Source organism: Morus notabilis, unplaced genomic scaffold, assembly GCF_000414095.1.
Source record: "Morus notabilis unplaced genomic scaffold, ASM41409v2 Scaffold485, whole genome shotgun sequence".
NCBI lineage: Eukaryota > Viridiplantae > Streptophyta > Magnoliopsida > Rosales > Moraceae > Morus > Morus notabilis.
This window is the reverse complement of record NW_010364290.1, coordinates 950753-969712: the sequence shown is the minus strand read 5'-3', so window position 1 is coordinate 969712 and position 18960 is coordinate 950753. Positions and strand designations below refer to the sequence as shown.

Genomic DNA, 18960 nt, shown 5'->3' with positions numbered 1-18960 from the left:
CTGGTGGTCCTGCTGCTGCTGGTGCTGCTGCTGCTGCTGCTGATGCTGCTGCTGCTGATGCTGATGCTGCTGCTGCGGCGGCGGCGGCTGCTGCATCATTGGAATTCCCTGTTCGGTATAAATTCCCTGTTCGGTATAAGTTCCCATCTTTGGCTGCTGTGGATGCGGCGCATTGTACACCGGTGCTTCCCGGTAAACCTCAGGCGGTACCATCCTCTGAACGCCGTAGTACGGCTGACCGACGTGGCCGGTCACGGGTCGAATCGGCGGAGCCTGATACATGCCTCCTGGAGTCTGAATTAGGTAAACCGGTTGTTCCGTACCGGTGGGAGCCGCCGTCGCCATGTGATAACCCCCGGCGGTCACGTGCCGTTCCGAGACGTAAGTAGCAGGGATTGGTACCGGGACCTGGACTGGAACCGGAGCTGGAGCCGGCGCCGGAGCCAATTTCTCTGGAACCTTCTGGTAGTAGTCTCCGGTGTAGGTCCTAGGGTTTCCGACCTCCTCGTACTTCCTCTGCAGCATCGCTTGCTCTTGAGTTGCGATGTGCAACCTCTGAAGTTCCTGGATCTGTCTCTGGATATCGGCCGGAGACACGACCGGCTCCCCGACCACGTGCCGATCCTCCGATCCACAGTCCGATCCAGCGGAAACGTCCTTCGTGACGATCGAGTCGGGAACCGTCGGCGGAGGAGCGGAATCCGAGTATTTCCCGGCCGGAACCGCGGAGTATCCCTTATCGAATCCAAACAGAAAATCCGGATTTTGCGCCGAGACCGCCGCCGCAGCCGCCGCCGGAGGGGACGAACCTTCAAGAGAAGGGATCTGCACGGAGTTCAAGGCGTCGACGAACCACTGCCGGTCCGATTTGGTCTCGCTCGATCCGTAGCTAGTCTCAGAGGACGGAGGAGGGTTCAACGGAAAGAGGAATAGCCTAAGCCTGGCCGGTTTCGCGGAGGCGCGGTAAAGGCGGTCGTACTCCATCATCATATGGTCGAGGTCCTCGTCGTTGGTGACGGATATAAGGGCGTCGAGGTCTTCACCGGGAAGCTGATACTTGAAGTAGACGTCGGCGTCGCAGATGGAGGAGAGCTTGGCGAGAAAGGCGGGGAGCTTGATGGAGCGGTCAACGGCTAGGATCTTGGTGTCGCCGCCGACGTAGGCGAGCTGGTTGTCGTGGGGGCGGGGCTGGATCTTGCCGCCATAGCTGCACATGAATTTGGCCTTGAAGGAGGAGGAAGGCGGCTGGGGCTCGTCCCAGGAAGCGTTGTCGCAGTCGATAATCTCGCGGGAGCGCGGCGAGGAGTCGCGGGAGTCCGGGTAGGAGTAGTTGGAGTAGTTCTCCATTAGGGGATGAAGAAGAAGAAGAAGAGAGCAGCCGAAGAAAGAGGGTGGGTTTTGGGAAGTGGTTTTATGGGGGGTTTTGTTTGTTTGATTAATTGATCAGTGTTTGGAAGCCATGGGAGGTGGGGTTTTGTTGTTGTTTTCTTACTTTCCGGTGGAGTACGGCGGAGAGAGAGAGGAGAGAGAATATTGCACAGCAAAGCGGCTGGGTTATAAGGTTAAGCTAAAAGCTAAGCTGGTTATCGAAGTGAGTGTGGGACCCACTTGAAATGGGGTTTGATTTAGTGAGAAGGGAAATGATGGAGGCGTAAAAGGAAGACCAATGACTGTGTGAAAAAAATTTTTACGGATTTTTGTTGTATTTGGTAAAGTTTTTTTAATTATTAATGTTGATAATAAATAGAGAAAGGGTAAACATTACCCTTTTTTTGTCGATCTTTTTATTTTTTTATTTATTATTATTTGTCTCATTTTTTTATTTAAATAATAATATATTATATTAATAGAGTATCTATGTTAAACGAGACATGCAATAATAGGTCGAGGCTCGTGGGCCAACACAAGCCCATCTTGACACAGTGACGGGCTAGGTCGGCATGGCCCGTCACTGTTTAAGGCACGATTCATCTCATAAATATTGATGGGCTAGATTGGACTAACATATATCGACACATTGACTTGCCCGGCACGACCCATGAAAAATCATGGGTCAGGTTGGGCTGGACCGACCCGTCTAGGCCCATGATGAGTCGACCCAGCCCGACCCGTCTAGGCCCATAATGGGCCAACCCAGCCCTGCTCATATAAGCTCATAATATCTATATGTTTTTTTTTCTTTTTTTTATAGTAATTTTGTAAACATTTTATGTATAATTATCCTGATTGTACTCTTTTTTTCTTACTAAGGTTTTGTCTTATTAGGTTTTCCTTATAAAGGTTTTTATTTAATGAGGCAATCGTAAATAAAATATCTCTTTTCATATTTCCATTAACTATTCAAACTTTTATATTTGTTAACTTGTTTAAAAATTTTAAAATTAAAATTAAAAAATTAAAAATTACATGCTTATATGGGCGGCCCATCTAAACCCATTTATGGGCCTTTAATGGGCCAGCCCATTCAAGGCCCATCCTGTCCCACGGCACGGCCCAGCTTGGCCCGCGTAAAATTGGCCTGTGGTGTGGGCTCGGCAAAGGTAATTCTTATACGGACCTGCCCGGCCCACAAATTTATAGATTGGGTCGGCCCAGCCCACAGCCCGTGTGGGCTTAAGGAGAACGGGCCAGGGCAACCCGTTCTTGCATCTCTATGTCAAACAGTAAATACAAAAGTGAAAGAGAAAATGAGTGACAGAAAGGGTAATTCAAATGAGTTTAAAAAAATTTGTTTTGTGCGAAATATTATTTCTTTGTTATTTTTTATTATTTTTTAAGATACATAGGTTTTTATTGTTTATTGGAAAACCAACAAAAAATGAGGGATTTCTCTTCTCTCTCTCTTTCTCGTGAGGCGGCTAGGATTTGTTGAGGATCTCTTTTTAGGCCCAAAGCTTGCATCGCCGCTAGTTGGTCGCCAGACTCTTAGCCTTTGAGACAGTGGATGAGGTCGTGCAGCTGTGGTTAGTGGTTGATGGGCGCGGTACATTGGCGATGGAGGCTTATATCTGGTAAGTTGGAGTTTGGTTTCATCATTGCTTTGCGCCTTGACCCCTTCAGATTCGATTTCTTTGGCTTTCATACAATAGTTGTTGGCTTGTTGTTGGCATTTATTTCTATATGGCTGAGGCCATTTGTAGGTTTCATAGTGTTTTGTTAATTTTAATAAAGGCGTTGTTTGCGTTAAGTTCATGTATTGTAATAACAAAAGTGATTTCTCTATTTCCAATTTGTTTATGTGTCCCACCTGTCTGAGATGGTTATCGATAGTATGTGTGTTTGTGTATACTAGATTTATTTATAGGTCGTGTTGTTTATGTCCCCAGCATTAAAGATTTGGTCTTTATCCATCGACTGTAGTTGTTCTAGTTAACGAGTTTTAATCGCGCTTGATTTTGTTTGGCTGAGCAAGTCTTTCTCTATTGGGTCTCGACACCTATATTCGTATTATACTTCATCTGATTTCACTGGTAGATTCAGTAATATCTGGGGTCGAATTCCTTTATAGGTTATGGTCATTTACGACTATTTGTGTAATTTGTTAATTTATTAATAGAATTTTCCATTAAAAAAAAAAAGAAGAAGAAGACAAAAGTGTGGGATGAAGATTTGAGCTTAATTAGTGTATTTATGATTTTTTTTCAATTACGTTTAAATTTGGGATATTTATATTTTAACATCACGTGTTTTAAGTTTATTTAAAATCTATATTTTTAGTTTTTTATCTCATCAAATGTATACATTCAAATTATATTTAATATACAAACTTATATCTCATCTCGGTTAATAATTGATTTTGACTTTTAAAATGACTAAACATCCCTGAGAAAAAGAGAAAAAATAAAACTAAAACTTTATAATATTATAAAAAGTTAAAAATTCAAAATTTAAAAAACACATTTTAATGGTATTTTGCAAATTTTTGAGATCAATACCGTAATTTTAAGTTTTTTAATTTTCTTTTTTCTTTTTTTTTCTTTTTTATTCAATGTCATTTTAGGTATTTTAAATGTTAAAATTGAGAGTTAACTGTAAAAAAAAAAATATACATTTAAATATTAAATCTAATTTAAAAGTATACATTTAATGAGATTAAAATTTGAAAATATAACTTTTGAATAAACTCAAAACATAAATTACAAAAAGGTAAATATTCCTTTAAATTTCTTTGAATTAAAAATACCTTTGGTTTTTTTTTATGAAGTAAATATTAGGCCCGTTTAATTTGATGATTTAAATTTTTAATTTTAGTTGAGATGTAATTTTATGTGAGAATTTTTTATTATAATAAAAATTTAAATATGATTATTTTTAAAAATATTTTACTATAATAAATTTAAAATTTAAAATTTAAATTAATAAAATAAACGAATTATTGTGAGTTGAATTGTTCCAGTACAAACTACGCTAATTGCAAGGTAAAGTCAAATCAGTTAAAATAAAGAGGGGAGTCGGAGATCAAACAAAATAAATAAAAAAATGGGGAAAGTCAGAGCAGTGTGCGCTTGACAAAACAAAACAAAAAATGTTTGTTTAATATGATCCATTGATAATAAAATAGAAGATAATATTTGATCATTTAGTACGTTGTCTATTTTATTGTTTACATGTGATAACATACTATTTGAGTATTTAACTACGTTATTAATTTATTATAGGATAATAAGTACGTTGATATTAGTTTTTTTTTTTTTTTTTTTTTTTTTTTTGAGAAGCAATATTAGGCTTTATATAAAATCGTTTTTAATCCCTTCCAAACTCCTTGAGATACAATAACATTATAACTCTGAAACACAGTTGAAACCCCCAATCCCGGTCGTTCTTGACATCAGTCGGTCCGTGCCTCCTCGATCATTTGCTACCTTTTTTTTTTTAAAGTGAGAAAGCCAACATTTGATATGGAGTTATTTTTATATATGGTAATTGTGAATATTTATTTCGAAGACCTTTTGAAATACCTATATCAAAGATCTTATTTCGCGGCCAAAGTATTAATTTTAAGACAAATTGTGTGCATCTGGAAGTATTTTAATGTAATTGGATCTAATTATTTCAATGCCGTCCGATTTTTTTAATCGGAAGGTTGAGAATGCATTCTCATCATCCATCCACGGTCGAGTGCAACAAAGCCATTTCCCTAAAAATGCTGAGGTTTTTTTTTTTTAATTTAAAAAAAAAGTCTCACTTATTTATATATATAAGCGTATATATGAATAATTTTTGAATAATTATATCTCTATCGATAGTCACCCATTAAATATAATAATTTAATGTGTGACGTGATAAGAATTTAATTTCATTAATTATAATAAATTTTTTTATCCAATTACCCAACATTATTACAACCACAAGATCAATATCTTATAATAAAACAAAAATACTGATCAATTGATAAATATTAAAGTAATCATTCAAATCACATCCGTGTGTGTATATATATTTTTGATGAATAACTTATTTCTATATTAATTCAGATAAAATGTGTAGGATGGTGCTAGAGGTAGGTGGTGGGTCGAAAGTGGACACTCCTCTCCTTACCCAAATGGCAAATACCACACAACTCAAACTATAGGGAATTAGGCAATGACCGATTATTGCATGTTTTGGACTCGTATTTATTAGTGTACAACTCACAATCGGCATTTGAATAATTCCTTATCACGTGCTTGTACATGGAGACATTGCGTTTTTTTATTTCATTTTCCTCCTCTTGATTTTTTTAGTAATTTGTGAGGTATGTGAATAATTCCTTATCATGTGCTTGTCGCGGGCATATTTGATTTTTCCTTTTCTAATGAATATTAGATTTTTTTTTTTTTTTTTTTGAGGTGGAATTACTCTCATGAGTTAGATTCGGAGTTTGACTACGACTAGACTAAAGTCTTTACTGGGTTATTTTAGTAATAAAACATAGTAAGGCTAAAATATGATATTGGAAATATACAATTATTATTTCGTCACTAAAGTTTTTATTTTTGGTAAGATCAATGCAGCACTTTATTTCTTTATTATCTTTGTTTTGTTTTTGCAAGCCAACACTTTTCATTCATTCACACAAGCCGAGACAAAATGATTATCAATTGCCTTTATAATTTTACGGTAAAGTTAAATCAGCTAACGGGAAATAGTCTGACCTTTTGTGAGCCTTTTCAAGTATTTATACCCCTTTATCTATTGATTCATAGGGTCCCATAAGAAAGTTCAAAGAAAATATGGAGCTGCATTCCCATTCCGCCATTCAGAAGTTTTAAACGGGCACAAGAACTTTGGCTTTATTGTGACTCTTGTAAAACGAAAACAAAAGTGTGACTTTAGGGAGTTTCTCATGTAGGATTAAAAAAAAAAAATTATTAATATTTCACACTTTTAGTCATTATATTTATATCAGAAACTGTTTATTTTACATAATTTTTTACAGATTCAATAACTGCAAACCGATTCTACCACTAGAGATGTCTTACCGGAGTCCATTTATATAATTTGTCTTCACAACATTATTGTATTATTTTCTATTGAAACGAAATTCATGATGGCAATTCTTACATCCACATTGTCTTGTTTGCTTTTTTTTTTTTTTTTTTTTGAAAAGGGTTGTCTTGTTTGCTTTAAGTTGAACTATTTGGTCTAAAGTTTTTGAAACCTTAAAGTTAGAGTAGTTCTTAAAGAGGGAAAAGAAAACTAGAAATGTAAAGGAAAAAGAGCCGTTTATAATGGCGAGTTAGTATGATAAGTGTTAATTTAAAAAATCCTTCAACTTTGATCTCTTTCTCAATATGCTCAGGAAATTTAAAATATGATATTTGTACCATTCATTTGAATTAATTTTCAATATGCTCCAAGAATTTGTTATTATTGAATTTTCTTCTCTGGATAATTGCTTTCATTTTTATTTTCATTAAAATTCTTATCTTTTTGTATTATTCGAATAAAGTTAGATATCAATCAATCTTATGATATTCATTTAAATGACTTTATTACTTGACAACAATAACGTGCACTTACATTTGCAAAAATTCGTGACAATAATACTAAGACAGATTGCACGAAAATATGTTTAACCCTCATACATTTTAGGATAATTGTGAAATTAGATTAAAATATTTATGAGGGCTAAATTTGTAAACTTTATTTTAAAAGGTCACGAGGAAAAAAAATACTGAACTAGGTACACATTTGAGAAAAGTTACTTTAATAGAGCAAAGTAGTAAAAAAAAAATAATAATAAGAGAATTTGAAAATATAAGATTTAAAATAAACAATAAAAACTATATGATTGAAATGTATGTTTCACTTAAAAGGCATGTTTTGATTGAATAATTATATATATATATAGACAAATAGGAGATATTTGAAGGAAAAAAAAGATTTCAATGGGCAAATCTTGGAAATTAATTAGGAGCATCATATAAGAATATTTAGTTTTTTTTTTAAATAAGAATATTAGTAGTTGAGATAACTATAAGAATAAAAAAAATACGGATACCTTTGAAAAATTACCACCACATAGGCAAACAAGACAAAAGCAATTTATGAGAAAATGACAGACATACAGAAGGGAAACTATAGAACCAAAGAAATAAGGAAGAAAAAAAAAACCAACTTTCACATTTTCAATGGCATATACAGAGTAGGGGGAGAAAAGACAAAAACAAGTGAGATGTCTTTTATTTTTTATTTTTTATTTTTTTTTAACTTGAAATCAATTCATGTGCCTTGGAATATAGGCATAAACGGAAATTAGCAAAACCTCGCCCAAAAACAAGCAAGCATGTCAGAATCCAGGAACGTAAAAGCTTGAAATTCAGACTAATAGGAGACGTTTGGTTCATGAATTATAATTATAAGATTAGAATTATTTTTAATTTACGTGTATTTTTTATGAAAAAAAATACTATAACGAACTATAAATTATGATACGGATTAATAGTGTTGGTCGGTGATTGAGAAGGAAGGAAAAAGAAAACAATTAATCTTAGGAACTTTTTTGAAATTGAGTATAAGAAGTAAGGGAATTCTTTCTTTGGTGCACCTATATTTTGAACTACTTATAGGCACGTTGTACGGATTTAAAATTTAAAATTTTAATTTTTATAATTAAAAATTTTTAAAAAATATTAAATTTAATTTTTTTTATTATAATTAAAATTTTTTAAAAAATATCACATTTCAATTTAAATTTACGGGGAATAAACTTAAAAAAAAAAAAAAAACATCTCGTGGCCGGATTTAAGTTTCTATGGGACCCACTACTATTTTAAAAGGTAGTTATTATTTTTGTCGTCTTTTCCTCATCGTATGAGATTTTTTCTCCACATTTTTATTTCGTTCACTTTCGGATTCAAGTTTTCAATTTGAGTTGAGATGTGATATTTTTTAAGAGTTTTTTTATTGTAGTAAAAAAAGTTAAATGTGATATTTTTTGAGAGCTTTTTACTGTAAAAACTTAAAACTGAAAACTTGAATCGGTAAAATGAACGAGATTTATCATTTTACTGAATTTTTAATTTTAAATTTATACAATTAAAAAATATCATATTTAATTTTTTTATTATAATTAAATTTTTTTAAAAACATCACATTTTAATTAAAAACTTAAATTTGTAAAATCAATGAACCCATATTCTCTTTTTTTTTTTATATTTATTATTTATTATATATAAATATATATATATATATATATATATATTTATAATGGGCTTACGCTCATGCTCTGTTGATCATTATTTTTTTTTTTCCCCTTGTGCCTATTTTCTGAATATTTACCCGTGGAATTTAGCAACAGAGTCAAAGGCTAACAAAGGAGAAAATTTTGCTCATGTTCCAGTGAGATATATAGCATGGACAGGTTTTAAAGGAGAAAATGTTTCAGATCTGAAAAAGACTAACAAAGGCATATATACCCCAAGCCAAGAAGAACTTTTTCCTGAAAAAAAAAAGAAAAAATAGGGAACCATCTAGATCCGGTGTCCATTGAAAATGCTGGAGGTGGTTCAAGTGCTTTCATCGGAGGGTTGCTGACGCCGGAAAGGTGGGAGAGAGCAAGGAAAACAAAGAGACCGAAGAAGTGAAGAACAAAAGTAATCATTAAAATGTAATTTTATATAAAAAATTTTAAATATAATAATATAATTAGATGTAATTATTTTAATAACTTTTAATTATAATAAAATTTAAATTAAAAACTTAAATCATAAAATAAACAAGACTTTTCTAATTTTTCAAAAATAAGACAAAAAACCTCCGCATCACTTTTTACTCCAAATATTCCCCCGCATACACCTCAATTAATATTACCTGTGTCTTCTTCAAATCTAAACCACAAAATTTCAATCAAACGGTTACAAATTTTAAGTCCTACCAATAGTTCAAAATATGGAGGTACACTAGAGAAACTCTCAAGAAGCAATGGTATAAATTTTAAACTTAACGTATGGGTGGCTTAAAAAAATGTAGGATTATAAAATGAGCCATGGTAATTTATGGTAATGTTAGCTCGCCTTAATTTTAGTTTTCCTTAATAAGCATCAATTATTTGGTCATAGGAAACACTGAGCCCTAAATTTGCCACTATATTGTGCAAATAGAAACCATTTTGCGCCTTTCTTTCCAACAAAATGAAAAAAGAGCAAAATTTCCGGGGTTCTGTGGAACTTCTGTGATATGTCATGCGGGCCACTGTTTGTACTTATCCTCTCTGCTAAAGAATGATGCCCAAGTCTTGAAAAAGCTTGCAGCAAGATATTTGGATTGAACCAACCGTGACACTTTCTACTCCCATGGCCCACCAATTTAGATGCATTCCAACCATGTGACATCAAATTATCCAAGTCCATGACACTTGGCTTAAGTTGGTTGGTTATGACTAAAATCACTTCCACAACTAAGTAATGGGTAACATATTTATTTATTGGGCATGTAGGAAGAGTACAAAAATATCATATGCGTTGAGATTTAGACATTTTTGAATGGGACTCTTTATCTATAGACAACCCCAAATGGTCAAAAGGTGTAAAGTGACTCTTCTAGGAAGCAAAATCAATGAGGCGTATACAATATTGTTATCTCCATAGTATAATGTTTATGATTTATAAATAGAAATATTGACCAAAAAAGGGCAAGTGAAAGTAATAACAGGGATTGTGGAATAATGCATAGATAATCACATATATACATTGTCGAAATTGAAAAATAATAACACCACACTTTTCTCTCTCTGTTTTTTTTTTTTTTTTTAATCTAGAGTATATTATTAACTAAGTTGACCTTTTAACATCGTTGTTACTATTTTTTTTAAAAAAGTTTCATTTTAAATTTAACAAATTACATTCGTAAAAATAGTAATAAATTACCACTAACTACAAAAAAATTCGACCCTGAATATTAAATAAATCTACCAATAATTATGTTGACTTTTTAATAGCATTGTTATATATATATATATATATGGAAAAGTTTCATTCCAATTCAACAAATTACATACGTAATAATAACGGTAAATGACCGCCAACTATAAGAAAATTCGATCATGAACATTGACTAGATCCACCGGTAAAAGCGAATGAAACACAAGGTGAACACAAACGCTGAGACTCAACAAGAAAAAACTCGCTCGACAAAAACAAAGTCGAGCGTGGCCAAATCTTGTTATAAAAAACCACTATAGTCTATGGATAAAACCAGTCACCAAAACTATAACCCGAATACTAGGGACACAAGTGATGAGACCTATAAACAAATATAGTCATAAATGAACATGCACACTGTCGACTTAGACGGGTGAGCAGTCACCATAGAAGAATCGTGACCACCGTTGACGAAAATAAAAGCAAAAGCAACCCGAATGAAGCCCCACATCAGAAATCCGCTGAAAACCTGCCGCCCCTCGCACTAGTGGAAGTCACCATGCCTCCAGTTCTACTTCTAATATTAGTTGTCTTAAGACACCCACCGCCCCTCCCTCAAACCATGCGATGAGGGGGTCGAGACCCTAGATCAACAACGCCACTAGAATCCAACTCGCCAGATTTACGCATCCATTGCCTCCAGACCACGTCTATCAATAGCCAACCAGATCCGCATGACTTTAGCCACCGTCCTGTGACCAGCCATATACGATGCCAAAATCTGGCTCTAAAAAGGGATCGTAAACTCAAAAACCCTAGCCGGACCACTTGAGAGAGAGAGAGAGAGAGAGAGAGAGAGACTTTTATCACTTTGTTGTTACTTAGGACATATTTGTTTAATCGTATTAGAGCACCGTATTGTATAATAAATAATACAATAGTACAATATTTGATATGACCATTCTATTGTATAAACTAATATGGATGATACATTAATACATTTTATGTCTTATTATAGAGTATGACTCATTTTTAGTATTGTATTATTTTATAGCAGATCCGTGATTCATGTTAGGGTTGGGCAAAACTAGGGGTTGGGGTCAGGCTAACATAGGGTCTTTCTAGTACCTACAAAATTGTTTAAAAGTTAAGGGGCACAATACAAATTCATATTTAAAAAAAATTATATTTTGATCTTTTAATTTTTATAAAATTTCATGTTGACCCCAAAATTTTTTAAAAATTACATTTTCATAACAAAGTTTTTGAAAAGTTATATTTTGGTCTTAAATTTTTTGAAAAATTATAAATTTGACCTCAATATTTCTTAAAAATTACATTTTGACTAAAATTTTACATTTTGACCAATTATATAATACGCTATAACACTAAACACTGTATTATATTATGATCATAATATAATACGATATTTGGTGTCATGACGTATTGTAAAAGGGGTCAAAATGCAAAATTTTAATAATTTTGAGGTCAAAATATATTTTGTCAAAAGTTTTGGGTCAAAAATGAAATTTTATAAAAATTTTACCGCCAAAATGTATTTTTGCAAAAGTTTTGGGGTCAAATGTAGTTTAACAGAAGTTTTGAGATCAAAATGTAATTTTAATAAATATAAAATTTGCATTATGTTCCCTAATTTTTCAACAATTATAGGTTCTAACATGATCGTATGTCGACCTGTTCCCGACCTCTAATTGTACCCAACCTCTATATGAATCATTAATACACTATAAAATAATACAATACAGTGTACTAAAAATGAACCGTATTAAATAGTACAATATAGATCATATTAGTTTATACAATACAATAGTCACATTAAGCATTATATTATTGTATTATTATGCTCTAATACTATCAAACAAACCTATCCTTTTATGATGTAACTCAAAAACATACATGTGAATTATATGCAAGTGCTTGTCGTCGTTTAAGAGGATGAACAACATCTCCTTTGCATGAAGAGACGACATGTTGTTTCTATCGTAAAGGTTTTTTTTTTTTTTTGTTTTTTTTTTTAGGGCATAAATGAAAAGTAACTCCTTGTTTTAATCTTCTTAATTTGCGGCTGTTTTATCTGTAAATTAAACCGGTGTCGTTTTCTCCGAATTCCGCGTTGTCGTTTATTAAAACGTGTTTCTAGGCAGAAAAATACATTAGTTGAAAAAATAAAGAACGTGTTCGAAACTCATTATAAAATAATTTTATTTTTTATATGAAAATAAAAATAAAAATATGTTTAATATCAAACATGAATTATTTTTGAAAATGTGTTTGATAGTTTTATTGATAGATTATTTTCAGTATAAAAAACTCATTAATATCTCTTTCTGCTCAAGAGAGGAAAAAATGAAAACAAAAAATAAAAAATGACTAAGGCCATGTTTGGAATTGATATCGTTTTTTTTCACGTTTAAAAAAAATGTTTTTAAAACGGAGTTTAGCGCAATAAAGACAAAAAATAGAAATGAAAATAATTTTTTGGTTTAGTGTAAAATGAGAGAGAAATGAAAAATGACTTTTAGTCTTTTTTTTTTTTCATTTTCTCCTCTCTCGAGCAGGGAGAAAGAAATATTAATGAGTTTTTTATACTGAAAATAATTTATTAATAAAACTACCAAACGCATTTTTAAAAATAATTTATGTTTGAGATTGAAAACGTTTTTATTTCTATTTTCATATAAAAAATAAAATCATTTTAAAATAAATTTCTTTCAATCGCACCCTAAAAATTATTTTTTATTTATCTCATTTTATATAATGAAAAAATTATTTTCATTTATATTTTTTTTATCTTTATTACGTAAAACGCGATTTTAAAAATTTCATTTGTAAAAAATTAAAACGGGATGAATTTTAAACAAGGTTAAAAAGTCCGAAACGACACACGTAGTTCTTTTCTCAAAGTTCCCTCCGGTCGTCCGGATTCACCCGTACCTTCTCAAACTCTGGATTTTTTTTTTTGATAATAAAAGATACTCTCATTCATTCGTATCGTTGGTTTCGCCGAGTAAAGATCAATTGGAATCGCTCCAAGCTTCCAACAATGGTGAAAGCGGTCGTTGGAGAGGAATCGCACCTCAAACTTGCCGAAGATCGTCTCGCCCAATCCGCAATTCCTGCTCAGGTTCTCTCTCTCTGTCTCTCTGTCTCTCTCTCCCCCTCCATGATCGCATGTTTTGTTGAATCGCTCTGAAACTTAGGGTTTCTGTTCTTCTTCTCTCATTTCGGTTGAGTTCTCAGGTAGGACTGGTGATCGGCAAACTCAGCTCGAATCTTGACAGAGGCTTCGTGTTCGATTTGGTCCCGACCCCAGTTAACGATGCCGGAGTGCCTGCTTGTTCTCTTCTCGAACCTTCCAAGGACGACAAGAAGAAGGGATCCAAATCCAAATCTCAGGCCACTGATTCTTCCTCTTTGGTGGTCGACAATGATTGGGTAGCAGAACACGCTCGTCAGGTCACTTCTCCACTGTAATTGATCACCATTGTTACAGTTTTTCCCCCCAAAACTCAACTGGCTTTTGTATTTCGTGGATGTTAAGTTCATGAGTGTGGATATACGTGCTTTTAGGCTTCAAGTCTCTAAATTATCATACAGACAGGAATGGTTTACAAATGATGTTTAAAAACCTCTCCCATGGTAAGGGTTTAGCATGATTCGTAAAACGGTGGGGATAATGCAATATTTCTCAAAACATAGGATGGAGCGTAAAATTTTGATAAAATATGGGAAAGATTTTTGTTATTACCCCTTTAGAGATTAGTTGCATCAGTGAAAAATTTACATTTTAAATTTACTTGGTGTTGCTTTTTACATTAGTGTGTTTAGAAGAGTGCTTGATTTTATCCAATTATGTGCTTTTAGGTTTTAGGTCACTTAATTCATCGTTTGGGTGTAGTTTGCTTCTGTAAAAATTCACAGTTTTGATTTATTTGCTGGGTCTTGCTTGTTATGTTAATGTGTTTAAAAGAGTATTCATGGTTTTCTTCAATTTTGTGTTTTTAGGTCTCCAGAATGTTGTTGGGTGGCATGAAGGTTGTCGGAATTTATGTGTGGGTTGGCGATAGTGCATTCAAGAATTCAACCATTATGCTTTGCCAGGTGACGATTTGATGTTTGGGAATTGGGATGTTTGTGTAGTAAAGCTTTTAACATTTAACTGCTGATACTGTTTTTGATAGATATTGCCCTTCTGGAGTGATGTTTGGGAATTGGGATGTTTATGTAGTAAAGCTTTTAGCATTTAACTGCTGGTACTGTTTTGATCTGGTGGAAATGATAGTTAGGTATTGCCCTTCTGGCCTTCTCAGTTTTTATGGATAACTTGCTTAGGGTCCGTTTGGAATGTATACTTAAATCATGATTCTTGATTCTGACGTTTGAAATTCAAATTTTTTGTGAGAGGAAAACACTGTAGCAGAATTAATGATTTGACTTTGAGTATATGAAACAAACAAGCCTTTAAAGTTTGAAAATGTACCATTTCCCAAGAGTAATATAGTTGATCTTTGAAATTAAGAGGTTATTTGAATTTGTGCTTAAATTTTTCTGGTACAAACTGTCTTCGTCTTATGCGAGCTTCATGGTGATGACCAGTTGTAGAATTTCACCCGTTGAAGGGCTAGTGAACATTCATGTGTTGGCTGCTTTTGTTTAGTTTCTATTTGAAGGTTCACCTATGTCAAATTGTCAATTCTATACAGAGTAAGGAATTTTATTCTTAATGGAGTGGCCTTTGCAGACTGTAAAGGCCGTTGCAGATGCAGCATCACTCTCAGACACTGACTTGGACGAAAGAATTCTTATTCACATCTGTTACAGTCCAAGGAGGTATTTAGAATTATATTCAATACCCATTATACAAGGCTGTAATATTTTGTAAAGGGAACACACTGACGAAAGATTTGTTTTATTTAGGTGGACATGTCGAAATTGCTCATTGGCTTCAAATATTACTTCAAGCAATCTACGACCTTGCGACTTTAAAATGGGAAAGGTCTTAAATTCTCTTCAAACGTTTAAGTGCATGTACAACTTTGATCTTAGGTAACATCCTCCCCTATTATTCTTCATTCTCTCTCTCTCTGGTTCTCATGAATTGCCTATCATTGTTAAAGGACTTTTCTGTGATTTAAGAAACCATCATGGTAACCGTGCTATTTCGATTTTGTCTTACTGGAAGAGCTATCTTATCCCAGATTGCCCATATACAAGAATGCATCAAATGTCCGAACCTTAACTGATGTTCTTCGTCATGTGATTTCTATTCATGCCAAAGAGCTAAAAAGTGCAAAAGCCGTTATCGATGGAAATTTGGTAAGTAGCACTCCAATATTGAGCTCTTTCAAATAGACTCCATCGATATTTTCAAGTGGCCCCATTCTTTCCAGAACCAGATAAACGTAATTGACATCAGTTTCTAGTAGATTCTTCTCATACGAAATTCTCGTCTGAAGTTTCCTTTTGCCTTACAACTATAGGTTGTTAATGATGAGCCATGTACATCAGATGGTTTGCATGAAGTTGAATTGCTTCTACCATTCATGAAAAATGCTTCAACTGAAGGTATGTTGTCAAATTCATTCACACCAGATTATTTTTATAATGCTTCGACTGTCATAATTTTACTTGTCTACACTTTTCAAGCAGGCAACCAAAAAGAAGTCACTGGTGTTATTGCTTTTAGTGGCTCTGTGTGTTCTTATGCATACTTAAACTCAAAAGAACCAATTTCACAAGCCGTTGCCCAAATAAAGGTATTCCAGTTTCACCCCATTCTTTATTTACTGGAATGTTAATCTTGATTTAGCCGCTTGTATAAATTTATATATATTTTTTCCCACTAGTCTTTTCTAATGTTATCTGTCATCTATTTTATTACTGTTTTTGCTATTCATCAGCCCGTTTTTCTTTTTCTCATCTTAGGCTAAAGCTGGTTCCTTTTTTATTTTTTTTTATTTTTTGTAATTCCCTTACAAACTTTTTGTTGCATACTTGAGTATGTTATTGTAATCTATTTATTGCGAGGCCCGAATCGTCTGTGATACTAAATACTTTCCTGTTTTAGGAAGATATTATCCTCAGCCTGCAAAGTAGACTAGATATCATCTGTGATGAGGCAGATGGAGACACAGGTCCAAGTGATGCTGAAATCAAGGAAGCAAGCGATGGAATGTCGACGGAAAATCCTGTTTCCCAACTTTCGATACACTTATTAAGGTGCATTTTATAGGTGTGATGTTTATGTTTATAGCAGTGAAGCAAGTGATGGAATGCCACTCTGACTACGTTTTGTTCATTGTTAACAGAAAAACTTGCAACGTTTCATTTCCCAGAAGAGTCTTTATTCCTTGGTTGGCGGGCATGCTTGTATGTGACTATCTACAATCATCCGAGACGCTTGAGGTTTGTACTTCTGGAAATGCATGCAACTACTCTTAAAAGTTAAAGAACATATATTTGTATGTACTAGTCTGGGATTGCCCAATCTTGGGCAGGTAGAGGTCTTCTGTTTTACCATGTCATAACTCTTATGTGAGGGTATCACTTCAATGCAGTAATGTTCTGATAAAGAATTTTCCTCGGTTATTCTTGACCTTGTGCATTTTATGCTCTTTTAGGTGCTAAAAGATCATTGCAAAGAGTTGTTATCCATGGAAACTACACTTGATAGCTTGACAATATTGGAACCTGAGGTAGAAGCGCCTACTTTAATTGCAAGATCTTTTTGGGATGTGGCTGCACCGCTCGGCCCGGCATCCTCTTCTTCTTCAAATAGTAGTAGTCCACTTGAGACACATAGAGGGGAAACTGGTGCCAAAACAATTAAGTCTGCTAATGTCAACATCTTACTCGCTGCTTTCTTCCTTCTACTGTCTGTTATTGTTGGATTTGTTCTATTGCAGTCAAAACATCATAATTCGTGAATGAGGCCTCAGTTATTAATCAAAGGGGTTAAGGTTGTGTTATTTGTGTAATCTTCTAAAAATTGATTTTTGGTTGAACTATGTTGTTCTTAGATTTGAAGTTTTCAGTTATTGAATTTTGGTGTAGCAATTAGCCTCGGATGGTCGGAAGTGGTTATTTTAAGCAGATGGTGAAATTAATTACTTAAAAGAGTGTACTAAGAACCTATTAATTAGAAACGGAAATCAACAAAGTATATTTTATTTTGGTGGCATTCCAAAACTTCACGACTGTTAATAAATATATTGCATGTAAAAAAAAAAAAAAAAAAAGGTTTGACAAAATGTAAAGAAGCAATTAGAAAAGTAATTCTGACTTATACATCCCCTTTTTAGGTGTCATAACTTGTTCTTAAAATTTGAGATCGCACTGCATTCGTTGTTTGGAATGACAGTACATATGCATTTGTGTCAATACTACCCATAGAAAGTGGAACCGATGAGTGAATTTAAATTACAAATAATAAGTTTTAAGTATTGTCTTCATGGACCTAATCACTCTTTAATTATTGTGGTTTATGTGTTTGTTTAAAATGTAGTTACTTTTGCGATCATTTACTTAATTTTGCCTATTGTTACTTTGGCAGTGAATGCGAAGAAGTAGGAGCTTGGATTTGCTACCGTATAATCCGAAAATTGAACGAGTTTGTCGTGCAAATCGGAGAGAACGAAGGGCAAGAATTCGAGTCATGGCGGATGCACAAGGCGACAACGACAATAATGTCAACAACAATGCCGTTGATAATAATCAACAAAGAACCTTGAGGGATTATTTCCGGCCGGTGTTGAATGACAACTACTCAGGGATCCGGCGCCAAACGATCAATGCTAATAACTTTGAGTTGAAGCCAGCTTTGATCAGCATGGGGCAACAAAACCAATACGGGGGGTCATCGAATGAAGACCCCAATGTTCTTCTTGCAATGTTTTTGGAGATATGTGATACAATGAAGATGAACGGTGTTGGAGACGATGTGATCCGACTACTCTTGTTCCTATTTTCTCTTAGGGACAAGGCGCGAGGTTGGTTACAAGGACTAGCTCCGGGGAGTGTGGCTACTTGGGACGAATTGGCTCAGAAATTCCTTAACAAGTTCTTTCATTCTTCGAAAACAACTCAGTTAAGGAGTGGGATTGCCCAATTCAGACAGTTAGATTTTGAGCCTCTTTATGAGGCATAAGAGCGATTCAATGATCACATCCGGAGATGTCCTCAACATGGTTATCAGGAGTGGTTTCAGATACAGTTATTCTACAATGGGTTGAATGGGCAAACAAGGACAGTTCTTGATGCGGTGGCCGGTGGTACTTTGCTATCTAAAATCGCCGAGGAAGTCCAATTACTTTTGGAGGAAATGTCTATGAACAATTCCTAGTGGCCTAATGAGAGGTCGATTCTAAAGAGAGCCGCCAGGGTTCATGAAGTGGATCCAATCACTGCATTATTCGCTCAAGTATCGGCCTTAACTAATCAACTTTCGGCATGGACCACTCGGGATCCTTCTACAACCAAGGATGTGGCTAATGTGGTGAACACCTCCTATGTTGAAGTGGGGATTAACCAAGAGGAATGCCAATACATCAACAACCGGAATTATAACTTTCGGCCCACAAATAATTTGCCAACTCAC

The 18960-nt window shown here is 34.3% G+C and overlaps 2 protein-coding genes and 1 non-coding gene across 3 annotated transcripts; 1 reads left to right on the top strand and 2 right to left on the bottom strand.

Moving 5' to 3' along the window:
- LOC112093097 (vacuolar protein sorting-associated protein 27-like) lies at positions 1-1606 on the bottom strand (the record flags this gene model as incomplete). Its single annotated transcript, XM_024170896.1, has 1 exon — positions 1-1606. A coding segment is annotated over exon 1 (1347 nt), but the record flags the coding sequence as incomplete, so codon positions are not given.
- Positions 1607-13355: 11749 nt separating this feature from the next.
- On the top strand, positions 13356-17368 carry LOC21408235 (protein odr-4 homolog). The gene is made up of 11 exons (XM_010106263.2): positions 13356-13488; positions 13605-13820; positions 14370-14465; positions 15106-15194; positions 15282-15410; positions 15563-15680; positions 15845-15929; positions 16014-16120; positions 16432-16583; positions 16673-16769; positions 16985-17368. Exons 1-11 carry the CDS (start codon positions 13408-13410, stop codon positions 17288-17290), a joined length of 1476 nt encoding a protein of 491 aa, XP_010104565.1. The 5' UTR covers positions 13356-13407; the 3' UTR covers positions 17291-17368.
- Positions 17369-18442: 1074 nt separating this feature from the next.
- Positions 18443-18554, bottom strand: LOC112093101. Its single transcript, XR_002902914.1, has one exon. It is a non-coding gene; the product is annotated as a small nucleolar RNA R71 (small nucleolar RNA).
- Between the last annotated feature and the right edge of the window lie 406 nt (positions 18555-18960).